This window comes from Manis javanica, chromosome 5, assembly GCF_040802235.1.
Source record: "Manis javanica isolate MJ-LG chromosome 5, MJ_LKY, whole genome shotgun sequence".
Classification (NCBI taxonomy): Eukaryota; Metazoa; Chordata; class Mammalia; order Pholidota; family Manidae; genus Manis; species Manis javanica.
Window position 1 is genome coordinate 13165859 of NC_133160.1, and position 19950 is coordinate 13185808.

The 19950-nt window shown below is 54.1% G+C and overlaps 1 protein-coding gene across 8 annotated transcripts; it reads left to right on the forward strand.

The window, feature by feature from the left end:
* The first annotated feature begins 875 nt into the window (after positions 1–875).
* On the forward strand, positions 876–19416 carry ZNF335 (zinc finger protein 335). 8 transcript variants are annotated; one of them, XM_017653422.3, is made up of 27 exons: positions 876–1321; positions 1995–2245; positions 3522–3762; positions 4620–5240; positions 5331–5468; positions 6287–6433; positions 7434–7686; positions 7764–7941; positions 8921–9033; positions 9926–9944; positions 10065–10181; positions 10265–10341; positions 10424–10584; positions 11103–11341; positions 12271–12364; positions 12485–12579; positions 14978–15237; positions 16138–16249; positions 16338–16718; positions 17542–17684; positions 17761–17915; positions 18031–18134; positions 18229–18306; positions 18515–18598; positions 18681–18746; positions 18831–18912; positions 19002–19416. In XM_017653422.3, exons 2-27 carry the CDS (start codon positions 2045–2047, stop codon positions 19127–19129), a joined length of 4287 nt encoding a protein of 1428 aa, XP_017508911.3. In that variant the 5' UTR covers positions 876–1321; positions 1995–2044; the 3' UTR covers positions 19130–19416. The 8 variants fall into 8 exon arrangements, with proteins under 8 accessions (XP_017508911.3, XP_017508914.3, XP_073092635.1 ...); XM_017653425.3 differs by lacking the exon at positions 876–1321 and adding an exon at positions 1376–1570; XM_017653424.3 differs by lacking the exon at positions 876–1321 and adding an exon at positions 1579–1749.
* The last annotated feature ends 534 nt before the right edge of the window (positions 19417–19950 follow it).

The following is a 19950-nucleotide window of genomic DNA, read 5'->3' on the forward strand; positions in this document are numbered from 1 at the left end:
ACCAGGACACCAGGCTGCCTTGCAAAACGCTAAGAAGGCTTAAACAGTGCCAAAGGTGGCATTCCGAGCATCAGAAGAGACATACTTTTCTGAAGGGCTGCAGACTTTTAAATACATCTACGCATCTATACTGACCAGAGACTTAATGGGTGTTAGGCTGGAGAAAGGAAAAACAAGGACATGCAAACAGAACAGAGAGATGCCATAGGGAGAGAACAGACCAGACCCCAAAGTCCGTGCCGTTTCACGGCTCTCCCTGAATTCCATCCTGATGTGCCAACTAAGACCTGGATGTCAGCCTCCTCCCTCTTGGAAAGAAAAGTTTCTAGTTGACTATGTCACCTTTAGCCAGTCATACCTCTCAACACCCCCTAGGATAGCTTGCCCACTCCTCTCCCTTCTAATCCCTTATAAGCCTCCCACCTCCCTAACCTGGTGTGACTTCTCTGGCCTCTGACAAGAAGGCCACAGAACCTCACCCGGGGGTATTTAAATAAATTACCTGGCCCTTTGTTGCCTCTCTTTGCCTGCTTATTTCGGCTAGAATTTATCTTACAATGGGATGCCTTGACTTCCGGCTCTATTAATGTAACAAATATGTATACAAAATTCACTAAGGGCTGGGCATTGACTCCTCTCCATTTCCCCAATTCCAGCCCTCCGGTTGCCTCCCGAGTGCCTTTATTTGATGTGGCCTTGGACCAGCCACTTTCCATCTCGGCGCCTCAATTTCTCCACCTGTACAGCAAGGATTATATGCTCCCCCCACCCCTCCCAGGACACACGAAACCTAATCGAGAAGGTGTCGATTAAGTTTGATGGCAGCATTAATTAATCGCTTAAGCGCCCGGCGAAATGACCGATAAATTTATTCTCTCGCCTAGTCAAACCCTCCCGGTTGCCAGACACATTTCCGCGCTGTTCCGGGGGGCGTGACCAGGACACTGGGAGCCACGCCCTCCCCCGGACAGTGGAGCAGCCTTACGCCGCGCCCAACCCTGCGGCCCAGGGAAGAAAAACGCAGTGACGTCAATAACCACTTCCTATGTAACCCTCCGCTGCGAAAGTAGTCCCCACCCCATAGTGTACCCCGTTACTCATACTAGGTAACATATAAAACCCTAGACTCTCTCAGGACTGGATTACGGTTTTGAGGCCTCGAGAGAACCTTCCGACACACTGGAAAGCCGTCTTTATCCGGATCGACGTAGGAATTAGTTCCGGTCTACAGTACGCCATGGGTCCCTCCGCAGCAGGGAAAAGAGGATGGCGACCTCGTCGATGCCGGAGTCGGAGAGGAACGCGGCTACGCAAGCGTCAGGTAAGCGTCGGGTAGAGTCAGGTGGTCCTATTGCACCCGGCGGTGAAGTGGGGCCACACTACGGGGATCCCTGGCGGCGAGGTCCTGAGCCGGCGGGGCTGTCCGAACAGGGCCCCGGGGTCCCAAGTCCTTTAGTCGCTCTCGCACTTGCCTGAGCGGAAACCCGGCACCACCACAAGATGGCGTCGGGCCTGAAGCTCAGGCAGCGCCGGAGACAGCCCCGGGTCTCCAAGCCCCGGGACCGTCGCTGTCAGCCCCCTCCGCATGGGAACCATGGGAGGGGGGGAGCGAGCCACTGACCCAGGGGCCCTGCGGGCTGTACCACCGACCCTGCACCCGGGGGAACTCGTGGGGGACCGAAGGGCTGAACCACTGGGCCCGGATGGGGCCCTTAGAGCAAACCGCTCTGCGGGAAACAAGGTTGGGAGGTGAAAAGGGTCAAGATTACCGGCCACTGACCACCTCCCTGGGACTGGAGAAGGGCCTGAAACTGGGAGGCCAGGCTTCTCGGTCCTGTTTTTCCGAAGCTCCACTCTCTCTACCCAAGAGAACCTTGCCCCGTCGGAGCCTCAGTCTTTGCATCCGCAAAATGGGCACATGGGTGCAGCTGGTTGGGCCGTGGGTGCCGGGGCGGAGGCCCATCTGTTCCAGCCCCCGTCACCTCTCCTCGCAGAGTGAAAGCTCCAGACCCTGCATCCCCCTGTCTGGCGGCCCCCCGAGCCAATGGAGGAGAACGAGGTGGAGAGCAGTAGCGACGCAGCCCCAGGGCCTGGGCGGCCCGAGGAACCTTCTGAGAGCGGCTTGGGTGTGGGCAGCTCGGAAGCCGTGTCTGCCGACAGCAGCGACGCCGCAGCCACCCCGGCGCCGGCGGAGGCTGATGACTCCGGCGTGGGGCAAAGCTCGGACCGTGGCAGCAGCTCTCTGGTATGGACCGTGTTGGCCGGCGTGGGTGGAGGCAGGGACCGCAGGCAGCAGTGCCTAGCAGCCGAGAGGAAGCAGCCAGAAAGGCTGGCTTATAACTGACATTTGTTTTTGGTTCACTGTGAATCAGGCACCGTACCAACCTCCTAACATGGATTTTCTCATTTAAGGCTCATGCCTTGTAAGGTACATACCACTCTTTTCTATATCTTAGGGAAAAGGAAACCGAGGCACAGAGCTCTGACAGAGCCAGATTGACATCTAGGCTGTGGTCTTACCCACTGCACTACCCAATATTCTCTCTGAGATGGCTGGTGTCCTGGTTGGAGTCTTGGCCCTGCCTCTGATTCACTGGGAGGCCTCTTTGAGACTGTCTTCCGTCTGTAAAGTGGAGCAGGAACACCTGTTTCTGAGGATGCTCTGATGTGAGCTCCCACCAGACACTCTTGGAAACACTTTGTAAAGCATCTCCTCCTGGCTGTGCTACTTCCTATCTCTGTTATCTTAGACAGCCTACCCAACTTCTAGCTCTCAGTTTTCTCATCTGTAAAGTGGAAATGATAAATATACCTGCCTCAGTAGGGTTTTTTTTTATTAAGTGAATTAATACATGAAAGCAATTAAAACAGAGTTGAGCACATAAGCATTCCGTAAGTATTAGATTCACCATTGTTATCTGTAAGATAATGGTCATTTTCAAGACATCACATTATAGAGGTATACAACAATGGCCCCTTCTTTGGGGTCCAGGGTTCATGAATTCAGCAAAGATGAGCCTACCATGTGCCTAACTTGTGTTGGACCCTGGGGTTATAGCAGTAGACAAGAGATGTGGGCCCAGCTCCTGTGGAGGGTGTAGTTTGACCAGGGAGATGTCACCCTGCAGGGGGAATTCAGACGCCTGCAGCACTGAGAATAGAGAGGCCCTAATTTGGCCTTGAGGATCTGGATTGGCTTCTTAGAAGAGGTACTAACGAAGAGGTGGTGAATAGGCTAGGTAGGAATTAACTATAGTTTGATGCAGAGAAGCATTTCAGGCAGAGGGAATTACTTATTTGAAAGCCCAGTGAAAATAGCTCTGCCTGGCTGTTGTGCAGGGTGTGGGGTATCTGTAGTTCCTTATAATAGAGCCACACACCTTGGGATTTCTTCTTGGGGGGCTTTGTGACTAGAGAACTCTCTCACTGGTCTTCAGTGGGGCTCTGTCTGGCGGGCAGCAGTCTGCTCTGTCCCATCCCTTGTTCCTAAACTCCCTTTCTCCCTGTTTCCTGTGGCCCAGGAGGAGGTATCTGAGAGCAGCTCGAGCACAGACACCCTGCCCCATGGCTACCTCCCTGATTCATCATCTGTGTCCCATGGGCCAGTGGCAGGGGTGACAGGCGGCCCCCCAGCTCTGGTGCACTCCAGTGAACTCCCAGACCCCAACATGCTGGTGTCTGACTGCACAGCTTCTTCCTCGGACCTGGGCTCGGCCATTGACAAGATCATTGAGTCCACCATCGGGCCGGACCTCATCCAGAGTGAGTGAGGCAGAGGATGGCAACGGTGGGCCCGTGGGGGGTTTCTCCTGCGGTCCAGCAAAGCCAGCTGTGCACACCCAACCTGTGCAAACGTGGGCAGATAACCCTGCCACTCTCAATGTGTAACACGGGTACAATAACCCCCATGTCAGAGTGGTAAGTGACATTAGGGTCAGGGAAACTATGCCGATACAGTGCTGGCATGTGATAAGCACCCAATAAATATGGAAATGGTAATACCTAGCTTTGAACTGGAGTCTGTTCTGAACAGGTTACATGCAGTAGCTCATTAATCCTCCCAGGAACCCCCAAAGGTAGGTGTTGTTGTTATCCTCACAGTCTAGATGAGAAACTTTGGTACAGAGGACATAAAATAATTTACTCATTGTCACCAGCAAGTGTTGGGCCATGAGCTCAGACAGTCTGTCTCCAGGGCCACACTCATGACTTAGCGCCCTGTACCTTCTGGTATTAATGATGTGTGTTGGTGTGGGGAAAGCCAGCTGTAAGAATGGGGCACAGGAGCTGGGCCTTGACCTTGGGGAGGTTTGGAGGGGGAGGAGCAGGACTCCTCAGGCTTAGTGGCCGAAGGCAGGGCAGCTGGGGTAGCCATGGCATCTGGGTGACTAGGCGGTAACTGGGCCAGCATGTCTTTGAATTTGCAATTCAACGTGTAAAACACCAGGCCTCCCAGTAGCGCTGCCCAGTGCGGGTTTGGCAGGGTAGGGGGTGGTAGCTGAGACTCAAAGGGGTGATACAGCTGGTTCACAGTTGCATATGTGGATGAGCCAGAATGAGTGTGAGCAGTGACAGTTATTACTGTCGGCTGGGAATCCTTTCCCCGCATCTCTGCCCAGGCTGCATCACCGTAACCAGTGCTGAGGATGGTGGGGCCGGGACCACACGGTACCTGATCCTGCAGGGACCAGATGATGGTAAGCCTCCAGGTGCCAGACCCAGGGAGCCCTGCAGTGGGCCAGGGAGTAGGAGAGGGAGTTTTTGCCACAAACTCACTGTGATTCTGGCAAGTATCCACCACTCTGGGCCTCAGTTTCCCCACTGTCTCTTTGCTGGGGAGTTGCGTTCTAGAATCCCTGGGCCTGCCTGGGAGGGGCAGCAGGAGCTCTTGGCCAGCCTCCCCCACTTCCCTCGGATTCCCTCACCGCTCCCAGGTGCCCCCATGACATCACCAATGTCCAGTTCCACCCTGGCTCACAGCCTGGGAGCCATTGAGGCCCTGGCCGATGGCCCCACATCCACATCCATGTGCCTGGAGCCGCCTGAGGAGGCACTGGGTGGGTCCAGCTCGCCAGCGCACCCACCCCCAGGCTCTGGGGCTGAGGAGCCAGACCTGCAGAGCCTGGAGGCCATGATGGAGGTGGTGGTGGTGCAGCAATTCAAGTGCAAGATGTGCCAGTACCGGAGCAGCACCAAGGCCACACTGTTGCGCCACATGCGGGAGCGGCACTTCCGACCAGGTGCGCTGATAGCAGCCTACTTGGCTAGGACTGTGCAGGTGGGGGTGGAGTGCCCAGAACCAGCCGCAGCAAACTTGTCTTACTGCACAGCAGCAGCAAGAGCAGCAGCTGGTAAGAAGGGACGTCTGAGAAAGTGGGGCGTCTCCACCAAGACCCAGGAGGAAGAGGGGCCAGAGGAGGAGGAAGATGATGACATCGTAGATGCAGGCGCCATTGACGACCTGGAGGGTAGGTCACCAGGTCTCCCCGGCCTGCGACCCCATCCCCATCTAAATACTGAGCTCCGTCTGGCCTAGATGGAGGGCTGGGAGAGAGGAATTGGCGCAGACACAGACGTGGGTGCCTCCGGTATGGGACTGAGGAGCTGGGGCTCTGGGACCAAGACCTCTGTGCAGTTGTGCACTGAAAAAGAATGCCGTGTCTAAACAGGCCACGTTCAGTTTTGTCTAAGAGAAATAGAATTTGAGCCATGTGCGTACTTCACTTTTTTTTGTAGCCATATTAAGAAAAGTAGAAAAAGGATGAAATTAAGTTTAATTGTATATTTACACAATATATCTGAAATATTTCAACATACAGTCATAAAGAACTATCAGTGAGTTATTTTACTTTGTTTTCATACTAATTTTTTGAAATCCATTGTTTATGTTAACACTTTGTATCTTAATTTTTTAACAAGTACCCAGTAGCTATGTGTGGCTAGTGGCTCCTGCGTTGGCTGGCACAGTCATAGAGTTTGTAGACTTGAATGTTTGTTGCAGCTGCTTTCTAACGATGGCTCTGAAGTGTCTTGAGCAAGGGGTGCCTTTTTCTAACTCACAGAGGAGCTGTATGAGCTAATAGTTGTCAGGAAGGATGCTGAGAAAGGGCTGTAAGGGTTTGGAGAGGGGTGCTCATCCGGGGGCTTCAGGAGGGCTTCGTGGAAGAGGCTTGAAGCGGAAGTAGACAGGGATGGTGGGGGATTTCCTCCCAGAGAAGCTAGACAAGGGGTCAGCGTGAAAGGCCGGGTCAGCACTGATGCCTGCCTTCTCTTGCTGTCCCCACAGAGGACAGTGACTACAATCCAGCTGAGGATGAGCCTCGGGGTCGGCAGCTACGACCCCAGCGCCCGGCTCCCAGTACACTGAGACCCCGAAGGAGACCTGGCCGGCCTCGGAAGCTGCCTCGCCTGGAGGCCTCAGATCTCCCAGATGGTGAGACTTGGTTGTGGGTGGGGCTGTGCGGGTGGGGCAAGGGGTGGCCTCATTCCCTGCTTGCTTCCGTCGAGCCCTGGGGACTGAGTATGCCAAGTGGAACAGCACATCTCAAATAGGGGTGACCTGCAGACCTCCTCGTGAAGGGGAAAGCCCCCCCAGAGCAAGTTTGAGAAACCCTGAGTTAAGAAACACTTTATCAGCTTTATGAAAAGGCTGTGGTAAGTTGTTACAGCACCAGAGAAGTTTGAGTCTTTATAACTGAAGTAGTAAGGTAAGTTTTAAGTTTTATTACTGAAATGAGAACAAGGCTGAGAGCTGAAACTATGTCCAAGGAGCACTGGATTGGAGCATTAATGGGACAAGAAAGACCCATAATGGGTGTGTATGCCAGCTGAGCCACCTACTGGCTATGTGATCTGAAGCATGTTACTTTGCTTCTCAAATCTTCGGTTCCCTTTTTATGCATGGAGGTGATAGCACCTGCCTTTTAGGATTATTTAAGATCATTCAGACCTCAAGAGGTTTACATCTCTTGCCTTCTGCCCCTAGCCACCCAGCCTCCCTAGAGAAAGGCAACATGGAAGTGCTGCTGTTCTTCCCCAGACCTCGGAATATTCCAATGAGCAGCATGTTACTAGAGCAGCAGTTATCATCTCCATTTGACAAATGAGGGAAATGAGACTCAGAGAGAAATGCCACCACCTAGGACGCAGAGCAACTCAGTGACAGAACTGAGCCTAGCGCACAGGTCTCCTGACAGGGAGGTCCCCAGTTCTAGCTGCAGCTTCACACTGTCCTATTTAAGTTGGGATGTGCTAACAGCATGTCGGCTGTAGGAGGGGGCATGCTGCCCTCTAGCCATGGGCTGTCTGCATCTGTTCTATGATATTATGGGCCTGGTAGTGGTCTCTGACATTGTGGTCAGGGGCGGGGCGGAGGGATATTTTGGCTGACCTCTGGCATACCTGTCCATGTCTGCCCTGATGTGTCCTTGCAGGTGTGGAAGGAGAGCCTCTAGTGAGTTCTCAGAGTGGACAGAGCCCTCCAGAGCCACAGGACCCCGAGGCGCCTAGTTCCTCGGGCCCAGGACACCTGGTTGCCCTGAGCAAGGCCAGTAGGGCCCCTGTGGAACCTGGTGTGAGCCAGTCCGATGCAGAGAATGCAGCACCCTCCTGCCAGGATGAGCCTGATGCCCCTCCCCGTCGCCGTGGGCGACCTTCTAGGCGCTTCCTAGGCAAGAAATACCGCAAGTATGTGGAGCAGAGATGGGGGCATGGGTCAGGCGGCCCAAGCCCAGGCAGACTTCTCCCCACCACCCTCCTGGCAGGTACTATTACAAGTCACCCAAACCGCTTCTGAGGCCCTTCCTGTGCCGCATCTGCGGCTCCCGCTTCCTGTCCCATGAGGACCTGCGCTTCCATGTCAACTCCCATGAGGCCGGAGACCCCCAGCTCTTCAAGTGCCTGCAGTGCAGCTACCGCTCCCGCCGCTGGTCCTCACTCAAGGTGCGGCAGCTGTGGAGAGGGGCACATGTGCTGGCCTGGGGGCGGAGGTGTTGCTGAGAGGTGGCACCAAGGAATGGTGCTAACGGGGCATTCCCAGGCACCCTCTCCTCCTCCGAGGGGCCCGTGTCTGGGCAGCTGGTGACTGAGGAATGTGGGCTGCCAGGGCGGCTTTGCAGGCTGTGTACCACATGATGGCATCATAACCTTGGGGGTGCTCGTCATGCTGTGGACATCAGCTTTGCTTGTTTATAGCCACACACTGGCAGATGGCAGTAAAACTGACTGTAATTCGTTTGTTAGAAAGCTTTCCGGTAGATGGCAGTAATGTGTCTCAAGAAAGGGGTCCCTTTTTCTCGTTTGCCCAAAATGTTGTGTTGGGCCTGCAGCAGCCCTGAGTCAATCTTCTCTTCTGTGAGTGCCTGGCCCTTGTAGGCAAACTCTGATTCCACCCCAAAGCAGCCCAAAGAGATCAGGTGGTGATAGTCCCATTTTACTGACCCAGGAAACTGCAGCCTGGCCCGACCAATGTGAGGCAGAGTTGCCATCGTGCGGGCTTACCTGATGCACAGATGGCAGAGCCTCTGTGCTTTCTGCACGGTGTTTCCTCCTTCAGACAGGTTTCCATGCTCGGCAAATCGTTCTCTGGAACGCTGCCAGAGAGGTGTCGGAGAGTGCAGTAAGGAGGTGTAGCTGTGGGTTCAGTCCTCAGCTCTGCCATTTCACAAGGTTGCTTTAGGAACCTTGGCAAGTCACTTCTCTCTGAGCCTCAGTTTCTACCTCTGTTTAGTGGTGAGCCACCACAAGGCCTGGTGAAGAGTAGGTGCCCTAGTTGGGGAGAGTCCTGGGTCCCTGTCATGAGCTCCAGACCTTGGGCACCCTGGGCTCTGTGAGCTTGCTCCTAAGGCACTGGGCCAGGCAGGGGCTGGATGGGGAGGGCAGCCCAAACCCTAGCCCAGTGTTGGCCTTTTGCCCCTCCCAGGAGCACATGTTCAACCATGTGGGCAGTAAGCCCTACAAGTGTGATGAATGCAGCTACACCAGTGTCTACCGGAAGGATGTCATTCGGCACGCAGCTGTGCACAGCCGGGACCGGTCAGTGGGTGTGGGTGGGATGGGACCAGGGTGGGAGAGTGGGGCCTGGGATAACTATGGTTCCCGTTTACTGAGCACCTGCTCTGGGCCGTCCGCGTTCACAGCACATGGCAGACATCGGAACGGCAATGCTGTTCATCCCAGACCTTAGGACAGGGCAGTAGCAGGGCCTTGAGGCTCCGTATTTGGTCTCTTCCCCACTAAGAGCCTCATAAAATGGGAATAGTCATTGTTGAGAGGATTAAAGGAAATTGTGTCCCTAAAGGGACTCAGTAAATGATCTGAAGGTCTTCCGGACTCCAGGTCCATGGTGTTGGACCTCTCACAGTGTTGACAGAGCAGACTTAGGACAGATGGGTGGAGAAGCAAAAGTCCATAGGGTCGTAGTGACTGCTTGCTGAATTATAATTAGATCTGCAGCTTCAGGAAGGAGTTGGCTTCAAGGAGTGAGCACAGGTTGGAAATGGGTCCATGAGGATAGTGACTCTCAAACTGTGGGAAAGCCAGCTCTCCAAGATGCTTACTGGTTTTCTTTTAAAAAAAAAAAAAGGAAGAGGAGTAGTTCCGTGTCCAAATAAGATTAGGGGACACCAGGTTCAAAACTTGGCTCAACAGCTCTCTTTTCCTGCAGGACTTCTCAGAGCCTTTAAAATGTGAGCATATTTTATGAGAGAGCGAATGCACCATTTCTAAACATAATTGACGCCAGAACTTATTTCCACATGCCTCTTATGTTTTCCCCAGCGAATTCCAGATGGGGAAATACTATTCTAAGAGAAGGGCTTGGGTGGGGCATAGGGACAGTCAGGGCTGAGATGGTCTGGTTGATGCCAGTGGGTCTAAGGTGGGCTTGAAGAAGCAATGGCCTGACTTCTATGCCTTTCTTCCCCAGGAAGAAAAGACCAGATCCGGTGAGTCTGGGGCCCTGCCTGGGAAGGGAGCTTGCTTGGTGGCTGTCTATGGGGGCAGGGGCTGGAAGTGAGGCTTCCTGCTTGCCTTCTTTCTCCATCTGGCCTCTTATCCCTTCCCAGACCCCGAAGCTGAGCTCCTTCCCCTGCCCTGTGTGTGGCCGTGTCTACCCCATGCAGAAGAGACTCACACAGCACATGAAGACACATAGCACTGAGAAACCCCACATGTGTGATAAGGTGTGACCAAGACCTGGGCTGGGGGCAGGGGGCAAGGGTCTTCTCTGGGTGATCCCCCACCTAACGCACCCCACCCCTCATAGTGTGGAAAGTCCTTTAAGAAGCGCTACACCTTCAAGATGCACCTACTCACACACATCCAGGCTGTCGCCAACCGCAGGTACATCCCTGAGGAGGCTCCTGGGGCTGGAGCACCCTCATCCCACCATATCGCTAAGCTTCCCCCCCCCAACTGCTTCCAGGTTCAAGTGCGAATTCTGTGAGTTTGTTTGTGAGGACAAGAAGGCCCTGCTGAACCACCAGCTGTCCCATGTCAGTGATAAGCCATTCAAATGCAGCTTTTGCCCCTATCGCACTTTCCGAGAGGACTTCCTGTTGTCCCATGTGGCCGTCAAGCACACAGGTCAGGCTACCAGCCCCACCCCACCATGGTGAGCCTTCAGCTCGCCATGCCGCCAGCAGGGAAGCTCAGCTCTGCCCTCTCCCTCCCCTCGGCAGTCCCAGTCCCAGCACCAGCTTTGGGAACAGCTGGAGCCACTCAGTTGGAAAGGAATCCTCTCTGGGGGCATCTCTCTCTACCGTAGCTCAGAGTCTAGCTCAGCCAGGTGTTCTCTGTGTGGCCACGAGCCAGTCATTTCCCTCTCCGAGCTTTCCTTAACTGTGAAGAGAGGAATCAGAAGTGCCTCCCATATGGTTCCATTTGTTCTCTAGCCCTTTCTGTGCTAGTAGACACTGGGGCTGGAGACAGGTTGCACGTAGACCCTGCCTTGGCAGCTGAAGCAGCAGCAGGTGCTTGGCCCACAGGACAGCAGTGTGTGCTTGCCTGGGAGAGAATCAATTGGAGAGGTCCTCAGGGTTACTTTAAGGAAGGCTTCTCGGAGGGAGCAGGCAAGAGCAAGCATCCTTCATGTGTGTCTGTAGGGGCCAAGCCCTTTGCCTGTGAGTTCTGCCACTTCAGCACACGGCACAAGAAGAACCTGCGCCTGCATGTGCGATGCCGACATGCAAGCAACTTCGAGGAATGGGGGCGGCGCCACCCCGAGGAACCCCCTTCCCGCCGTCGCCCCTTCTTCTCTCTGCAGCAGATTGAGGAGCTGAAGCAGCAGCATAGTGCAGCCCCAGCCCTTGGACCACCCTCTAGCTCCCCCGGAGCTCCTGAGGTAAGCTCAGCTAAGCAGGCAGCAGACAGAAGGGGCTTGGGGGGATAGGCCAGGATGATAATGTAGTGTCACCTCTCTTGACCCCAGCATCTTCCTTTACATGAGGGTACAACAAAGTGATCCCTGCCTCTCTGGATTGTGGTATAGAGCAGCTAATGTCACAGATATGCCAGCCCTAAGCTCAGAGGAGGGGTAGTTTTCCAGTGCTAGTAATAGAGAATAGAAATAATCAGTAGCTTAATTGTGATAATAGTTCATTATTCTCTCACATAAAAGATGTCTAAAGGTCAGCAGCCCAGGGCTGGTGTGGCAGCTCCATAGTTAGTCATCAGGGACCAAGCTCTCTCAATATTTATTCCCAGTCATCCTTAGGCATATGACTTCCATCTTTGTGGTTGCCTCATGGTCTAATATAGCTGCAAGAGCTCCAGCCTTCCTAGCTACAGCCCAGGCCAGAAGCAGGAAGAAGAGCTAGGGGAAGGGCAAAAAGAATGTCTGCCATTTTTCCATCTTTCTTGTGAACTTTACCAGAAGCTCCAGCTTAGCTACATGGCCCCACTTTACCTAGCTGCAAGGGAGGCTGGGAAATAGTCTTGTAGCAGAGTACATTGCCCCACTCTCTGCACTCCCCTGCTCCAAAAGATGGACCACCACAATGTGCTGGTAGAACACAGACAGGCTCTGGAGTCAGTCTTGTGTTCAAGTCCCAGGTTTGCTGCTTAACTAGCTGTGTTACTTACTTGATTTCTCTGATCCTCAGTCAGTTCATCTGAAGCATTGAGCTGGCAAGTATCTTGAAAAGTATTTGTATGAAGATGAGCCAAGCCGGCAGATACAAAGTGCCTGATACACAGCAGCTACTTGATAAATGGCACTTGGACCAAGCTGTCCCCTTTAGCTCAGGCTTGGCCATATTCTCCTCCCTGAAGGTCCCCCCTGAGACAGCCCCTTTCCAGTCACCCGAGGCACCCCCACTGCTGTGTTCTGACACCCTGAGTGGTGCCACCATCATCTACCAGCAAGGTGAGCTCTGGGGGAACATGGGAGCCCAGGGAGCTGGGCAGGGGCAGGGCTCGTGCTGGTTGGGGAGGAGGCATTGGGTGCCAGTTTTCCAGCCCCATCTAAGGCTCAGGTCCTACCCAGGAGCTGAGGAGTCAACTGCAATGGCCACGCAGACAGCCTTGGATCTGCTGCTGAATATGAGCGCTCAGCGGGAGCTGGGGGGCCCGGCCCTGCAGGTGAGCCCCCTAGAACCTGCCCTGCTCTCAGGGAGTTCCCAGTTAGTGGGGAGACAGATCCGCTGAAACCCAGTGGGCAGATGCAGAGGAGAGACACCAGCTCCCGGGAGATCAGAGGACTCTTGCTGCGCTCTCCAGAGTCACCAGTGGCCTCTGCCATGCTGAGTGGTAAGCTGGCCCCCTGTGACTTTTGGGGCCCATTCAGTTTTTCTCATAGCTCTGGTCACCCTGTGCCTGGGGATCTGAACTAGCTTCTGATCTAGGCTGGTGCCCTTGTTCCATGACCCCTACAGCCTGGAGATGCCTAAAGTCTTCTCCAGCTCAAACCTCTTGTTCCACCCACCTCGCAGCCAACAGTTCATCACCTTTACTTGCCCCCCTCCACTGCGCCACCTGGAGTCACCCCCACACCTCCCTGCCCCTCACTCTGTACATCCTGCACTTCTCTAAGGCAGGGAGAAATTTGTTAGCACCTCCTGTCTCCCAGCCTTTGAAAAGATGTAGGGTTTATGTTTGAGGTGATAGATTCCAAGGATGCGCAGCAGTAACATGCTGCTGGGGACTGGGAACAGACAGGACTCCAGAGAGGGAGCCTGGTGCTCGACCTGGAGGTCCTCAAAGGACTTACTTGTGGCATGTGGGGATATAGAGAAGTTTTGCATGTTTAGATAGTTAATAGTATCTGTCTTTTATAGTTTTTGCCTTTGGTATTATCCCTAGAAAGGCTTCTTTCACCCTAAGATTATATATAAGCATTCATTTATATTTTCTTAGGGTCATGTTTTTTACTCTTAAATCTTTACTCCACTTGGAAATTTTTTTTGGTGTATTCAGAAAGGTAGGGGACTTTTTTTTCCCCAAAAAAAATTGTCTGATGCAGTATATCAAAAAACCTTCCCCAGTGGTCCAAAATATCCCCTTTATCATGTACTGGATTCCTACATGTGTAGGAGTCTGTTTCTGGGCAGTTCTATTCCATTGATCTGTCTGCTGTTTTCATGCCAGTGTTGTACATTTTGGGGTGTTTTCTCATTACAAAAGCATATGCTTGTAAAAAAGCAAAATGAACACTGAGAAACCTTCTCTGCAGAAGGGGAAGTCCTTCACATCCCTCCCCTCTCCTCAGGTCACCACTGTTAACGGGTTGATAAGCATTTCTCCAGGTTTGTCCATGTGCACACTAACACAGGGACATTTTGTTTCTTAAAAAATGGGATCACGCTCTTGAAGCTCGCCACTGTGCCTTTTCTTCACTCAGCTACAGACACGCCAGTCTCCTCAGCAACCCATCCCAGGTCTCCCATCATCCTATCATATAGATTCCTAGCATGCTTTTTCTAGTTTTTCATTGACTCAAGGCAGTGCTTCAGTGCGCACATATTTTCAAGTACTGATAAGCACTTTCTTACTTAAAAAAGCCTCCTAGGAGTAGAATTGATGTGACTGAAGGTACGAAGCCTCCTAAAAAGAGATGTGAATGTATATGAGCACCACTGGAGTATATTTCCATGCACCCTTGCCAACACTGGGTAACACCAGTCTTTATAAATCTCTTCTGGTGATAGAAATATTTCATGGCCTTAATTTATAATTTTGTGATTGTGAAATTGAACTTTCTATATGTTCATACACCATTTCATTTATTCTGTGACTTAATTGTTTGTGTTCTGTATGTTTTTCTATTAAATTGTGTTTTTTTTTTTTGTCACCTTGCAAGGGCTCTTTGTATGTCAGGGAAGTCCACCTCTTCTCTCTCACGTGAATTATTCAATACACTGCCCCCAATTTCTTTTTTTTATTTCATCTTGTGATTTATTCCGCTGTAGGTTTTAGCATCTTTTTCTGTGGTGAGAAAAATATTCCCACCCCAGGATTATAAAGATACCACATTCTCTCTTCATATACTTAAGAGTTTTATTACTACATTTCAATCTTTAATGCATTTGAAACAGACTGGGGAGTAATATGTGAGGTCAGGCTCTGACTTTGTTTTCTTAATCATTTGCCGCATGTCCCTCTACCCCAGAATTTCTCAACCATGGTCCTTTGGGCCAGAGAACTCTTTGTTGTGGGGTGCCCCATGCATCACGGGGTGTTTAGTAGCATCCCTGACCTCTACCCCCACCATACCGATAGCACCCCTCCTCCCAGCTGTGACAGCCAGTGTCCCCTGAGAGCAGTGTCTCTCTTCTCTGTTCTTGTGAAGTCTGTTTCCAGTTGCTGGGTGGGATTTGGAAAGTTTGGTGTGTTTTAGAAAGAACACATGACTGAGGTTGCGCAGAGGAGTGGGCCTGGCCCGAGTGTAAGTGGACTCTGAGGCCCTGGGATAGAGAAAGGCCTTGAACACCAGCTCCTTCGCCACAGACCCTGCTCATAGTGCCTACTGGTGCTGTTGCAGGTGGCCGTGGTGAAGTCAGAGGATGTGGGGTCAGAGTTAGCATCCACTGCTGGGCAGCCCTCCCCAGCAGGTGCTTCTCCACAAGTGGTGACCCTCCACGTGGCAGAGCCTGGGGGCAGTGTGACAGCTGAGAGCCAACTAGGCCCCCCTGACCTGCAGCAGATCACCCTGGCACCCGGTCCATTTGGTGGGACTGGCTACAGCGTCATCACAGCCCCTCCTATGGAGGAGGGGACATCAGCTCCTGGCACACCTTACAGGTGAGATCTGCCTGCCTGCCACCTGCAAGGGGCCCTTCAGCTGCTTATAGGCATGCTGGGGGCATCACCTTTACCACTCAAGCCTAGTTGGCAGGAGGCAGAAATCCTTATAAAGTGATTGGGCTACAGAAGAGTCATATCCTTCTCAGGAAGTTAGGAGCTTCTATCTTTTGGACACAGGTGTTCTGGGCATTTGACATTCATGTGAGATCTTGTTTCCCTTATTTTACAAATGAGGAAATAGACCAGAGAGGTTAAATGACTTACCTAAGGTCAGATTTGCAGTAGATGAAGATTTAAGCCCTGGTCCCTTTGGGTCCAAAGCCCACGTGCTCTTTGTTTTGGCCGACCCCTGAGGTTTTCCAGTTCTCAGAGCAAGTGCAGGCCCCTTGTCAGCAGTGGAGGCCCTGCAGCTGCACTTGGTTTTGTCTATACTGAGCAAGTCTGGAGCAGAAATGTTTACATTTTATATGTTCACAAAAACCCCTTGGCAGTCTGTGGAGACCCTGAATCCAAGTATCAGTATGCAGCCGGGATGGGAGTCAGGAACGCCAGACCAGTCCCTGGGCAGCCTAGTCTCCCAGCATCTGCCTTCTACTGTTGGGCTGTGGTCCTTGTCAGCCCTGCCTCCCCGACTGGCCAGACCTGGGCTCAACCCCTGGGGCTCTTTGCCCAGCCTTCCCCCTATGCCCATCAAGGGGGCAGGGACTTTGAGCACTTGTAAGCAGGATTACCAGAGACAGCAGTTTCAGCTGGTAAGGGGTGCTACCAAGATTCAGACTGGGGAGTCCATCTGTGGTGGCAGTCCCCTCTCGGTTGATGACTTTTTGGGCCAGGGGAGTCCTGATGCCCTCCATCCCCTCCTAGAACCCTACCTCACCTGCCCCTCTGTGTCCACAGCGAGGAGCCCCCAGGGGAGGCAGCCCAGGCTGTGGTTGTGAGCGACGCCCTTAAAGAAGCTGGCACCCACTACATCATGGCAGCTGACGGGACCCAGTTGCACCACATCGAGGTAAGGTTTGGGGTAGCCAACCTTAACTCCATTTCCCATCCCTTTCTCTCACCTCCTCAGTGCCTCAGGCTACCTGCTCTCTCCACAGTTGACCGCAGATGGCTCCATCTCCTTCCCAAGTCCAGATGCCCTGGCCTCTGGAGCCAAATGGCCCGTGCTGCAGTGTGGAGGGCTGCCCAAAGATGGCCCTGAAGCTGAGGCCCCTTCTCCAGCCAGGACCCACCAGGTGGGAGACCCCCAGGGCTCTGCCTCCCCACCTCCTGCAGCCAACAAAGCCCTGGGCCTGGCAGTGCCTCCCTCGCCACCATCTGCAGCCACTGCGTCATCAAAGAAGTTTTCCTGCAAGATCTGTGCTGAGGCCTTCCCTGGCCGAGCTGAGATGGAGAGCCACAAACGGGCCCACGCTGGGCCTAGTGCCTTCAAGTGCCCTGACTGTCCTTTCAGTGCCCGCCAGTGGCCTGAGGTCCGGGTAGGTGCTGCCCCCCCATGCCTCTGCTGGCCCTCATTTGGCCACTTGTGTAGTAAACCTTGACTAAGCAGCCCTTAAGCCAGGCCCTCTGCTCTCCTCTAGGGTCAGACATGACTCAGCAAGGCCCCAGCTCTCAGGGAGCTTAGTCTGGTGGGACGCAAACCAGGTGACTGATCAACGTCCCACAGCGTACTCAGTGTGAACATATGGCAGAGCAGACAGACAGAGGACCGGACAGGCGGACTCAGTGCTGGAGGGAACATCACAGAGCTGGGGAGGGTTGAGCGGGGCCTGCAGGAGCGAAGGCACAGGTGCGGCAGCACAGGCATGCTTAGGGGGGCCCGAGTTGTCTAGAATGTGGAGGGCACAGAGTGTAAGGGAGGTGGGGAAGACACTGTGCGTAAGGTGAGGGAAAGCTTCTGGGACAGGTTCACAGTCTGCTTTGGGGGCTCCCTCCATTCACCCAAGGATTGTGTTTTCAGATCTGACCACATACTGAATTCTCAGCAGCTCTGGAGGGGAGCAGGGCCCAGAACCCTAGAACATTAGGGCTGGACAAGACCTTCAGAGGTCCCCCTCATCCAAACCTTAGCCCTTATATAGGGGTAAGCTGAGTCTGAATGCAGGGACAGCGTTACCTAAGGGATGGAGCCTGTGGCTTTCCCCTCTTAGCACACAGCAGAACCAGATCTCAGTTTGGTTTCTACTTTTCAGCCAGCCCCTCCCAGATCCACTTCTCTTGGGCATAGGCTCCCGACAGCCCTGTGTCAGTGAGGAGCCATCTGTCCTGCCCAGCCAGTGCCCCCAACCATCCCTTCTACAGGCCCACATGGCACAGCACTCGAGCCTGCGGCCCCACCAGTGCAGCCAGTGCAGCTTTGCCTCCAAGAACAAGAAGGATCTGCGGCGGCATGTGCTGACCCACACCAATGAGAAGCCTTTCGCATGTCACCTCTGTGGACAGCGGTGAGGCTGGGAACAGGCGGGCGGGCTGCTGGAATGCATGGTAGGGCCACCCTGAGCCTTCTTCCCTCCCCCTCAGTTTCAACCGGAATGGGCACCTCAAGTTCCACATCCAACGGCTGCACAGTCCTGATGGGAGAAAAGCAGGGACTCCTGCCGTCCAGGCCCCCACCCAGACCCCCACCCAGACCATCATCCTGAACAGTGATGATGACACACTGGCCACACTGCACAGTGAGCTGCCCTTGGGATGCCAGAGTGGGTCAGGGATTTGAGCCACTGTCCAGAGGGCATCCTCGGGCCAAGGTTTCCCTGGATCCCAAGTGAGCACCCTCCCTTCTCTGCCCAGCTGCACTCCAGTCCAGTCATGGGGTCCTGGGCCCAGAGAGGCTACAGCAGGCACTGGGCCAGGAACACATCATTGTGGCCCAGGAGCAGACAGTGACCAATCAGGTGAGAGCCTGGATTGGGGGTCCTGCTGGCAGGTCATGGGCAAGGTGGGGGGCCCCAGGGAGAAATGAGGCTAGAGCTGGCTTGCCCTTGGCAGGAGGAGGCCGCCTACATCCAAGAGATCACCACAGCAGATGGCCAGACAGTGCAGCACCTGGTGACTGCTGACAATCAGGTGTGCTGCTACTGCCCACCTCAGTCCTGAGTGCCCTCCCTCCCCCACCCCCAAGGCCCCACTTCAGGGGGTAACAGTACTTTCCAACCACCCTTCCCAGGGTGCAGCTGCCCTTAGTTGATGGAAGGTGTCCTTGGTCCCCCTGCTTGGTCTCTGGCACTGAGCCAATGAGCAGCGCCTCAGCACGTGCCTTCTCTCCCTTCTTCAGGTACAGTACATCATCTCCCAGGATGGAGTCCAACATCTACTCCCCCAGGAATATGTTGTGGTCCCAGAGGGCCATCATATCCAGGTAGGCCAGGCCTGGGGCAAGCGAGGGTAAGGAAGGCATGCACATCTCCTTCTGGGATCACTGGGTTGGCTTCCCTCTCTAGGTACAGGAAGGCCAGATAACACACATCCAGTACGAACAAGGGGCCCCATTCCTTCAGGAATCCCAGGTAGGGCTCTTCGAGGACCAGGTGGAGATGGGGCATGGGGCAGGGCTCCCCTAAGGCCGTATCTCATTAGTTTCTCTGCTCCAGATCCAGTATGTGCCTGTGTCCCCAGGCCAGCAGCTTGTCACACAGGCCCAGCTTGAGGCTGCAGCACACTCAGCCGTCACAGGTATGGGGCTGGACCCTGAGGACTATGGAGGCTCAGGGCCCAGGCCTAGCTCCTGCCTCAGGCTCACCCTCCTTTTCCCTCCCTGGCAGCGGTGGCTGATGCTGCTATGGCCCAAGCACAGGGCCTGTTTGGCACAGAGGAGGCAGTGCCTGAACACATCCAACAGCTGCAACACCAGGGCATCGAGTACGACGTCATCACCCTGACCAATGACTGAGACCCAAGGGGCCCACTGCAGACCATGGATATCGAGGCCAGCCTTGCTGGGGGTGGGGGTCCTAGCAGTACTCACCTCCCTGCTCCACCTAGGTCTCCAGATATGGGCAGCCAGAATCCTGCCACTTCAGGGAGGCCAGACCTGGGCTGCTGGGGTAGGGGACAGCCATGGGCCCCAGCCAGGACATGCTGGGTGCCCCAGCCTGCAGGCAGGCTTTGGGAGAGAAATTTATTTTTGTTTGAATGGACCTACTGGCCCTTCAGTCTCAATAAAGGGACCAGAGTCCAGCCCCAGCCAGCTCACTTTGTCTACCTGCTGCTACAGCCTGAACCAGGCAAAGACTTGGGAAGCAGAAGGAAGGAGGAACCAGTTACAGCTCACAGGGTGGGAGTGAGGTGGAGGCTGCCAAGCCCCACAGTATGTTTTGCCCTGCTCTGTAAGTACGGTGGCCCAACAGCGGGCAGCTCTTGAGGGCAAAGGCTCAATACTGGGAGGGATGACTGAGGTGGTAAGACCCGCCCCACCCATCAGCACCTTCAGACCGTTTCCCCCTCGGGCCACAGGAGCATATCTGTTCCATGTCTAGATGTCCTGAGAGCAGCATAGCCAGGTGCCTATCTACACGGAAGCCATACCCTGAGGCTCAGTGGCTTTGAGCTGCTCTCCCTGACCCTTTGCCTGTAAAGCACACCTGAACCATCAGGAGTCTAGCTTTCTACCAGGGTGCAGCTGTCAGTCGTGCTCCCAAGGTATCAGCACAGACCTGGCTACGGGACTCTGCGGCTTGCAGTTAGATGGTGGGCTCTTCAGACCTACTGGGC

What these genes read in the sequence shown, in the direction of transcription:
- ZNF335 (XM_017653422.3), top strand. Translation starts at nt 2,045, where the DNA reads ATGGAGGAGAACGAGGTGGAGAGCAGTAGCGACGCAGCCCCAGGGCCT. An exon ending in CGCCATTGACGACCTGGAGG is followed by an intron (nt 5,469 to 6,286) that starts GTAGGTCACCAG and finishes CTGTCCCCACAG; the next exon opens with AGGACAGTGACTACAATCCA. An exon ending in GCTCCCCCGGAGCTCCTGAG is followed by an intron (nt 11,342 to 12,270) that starts GTAAGCTCAGCT and finishes TCCTCCCTGAAG; the next exon opens with GTCCCCCCTGAGACAGCCCC.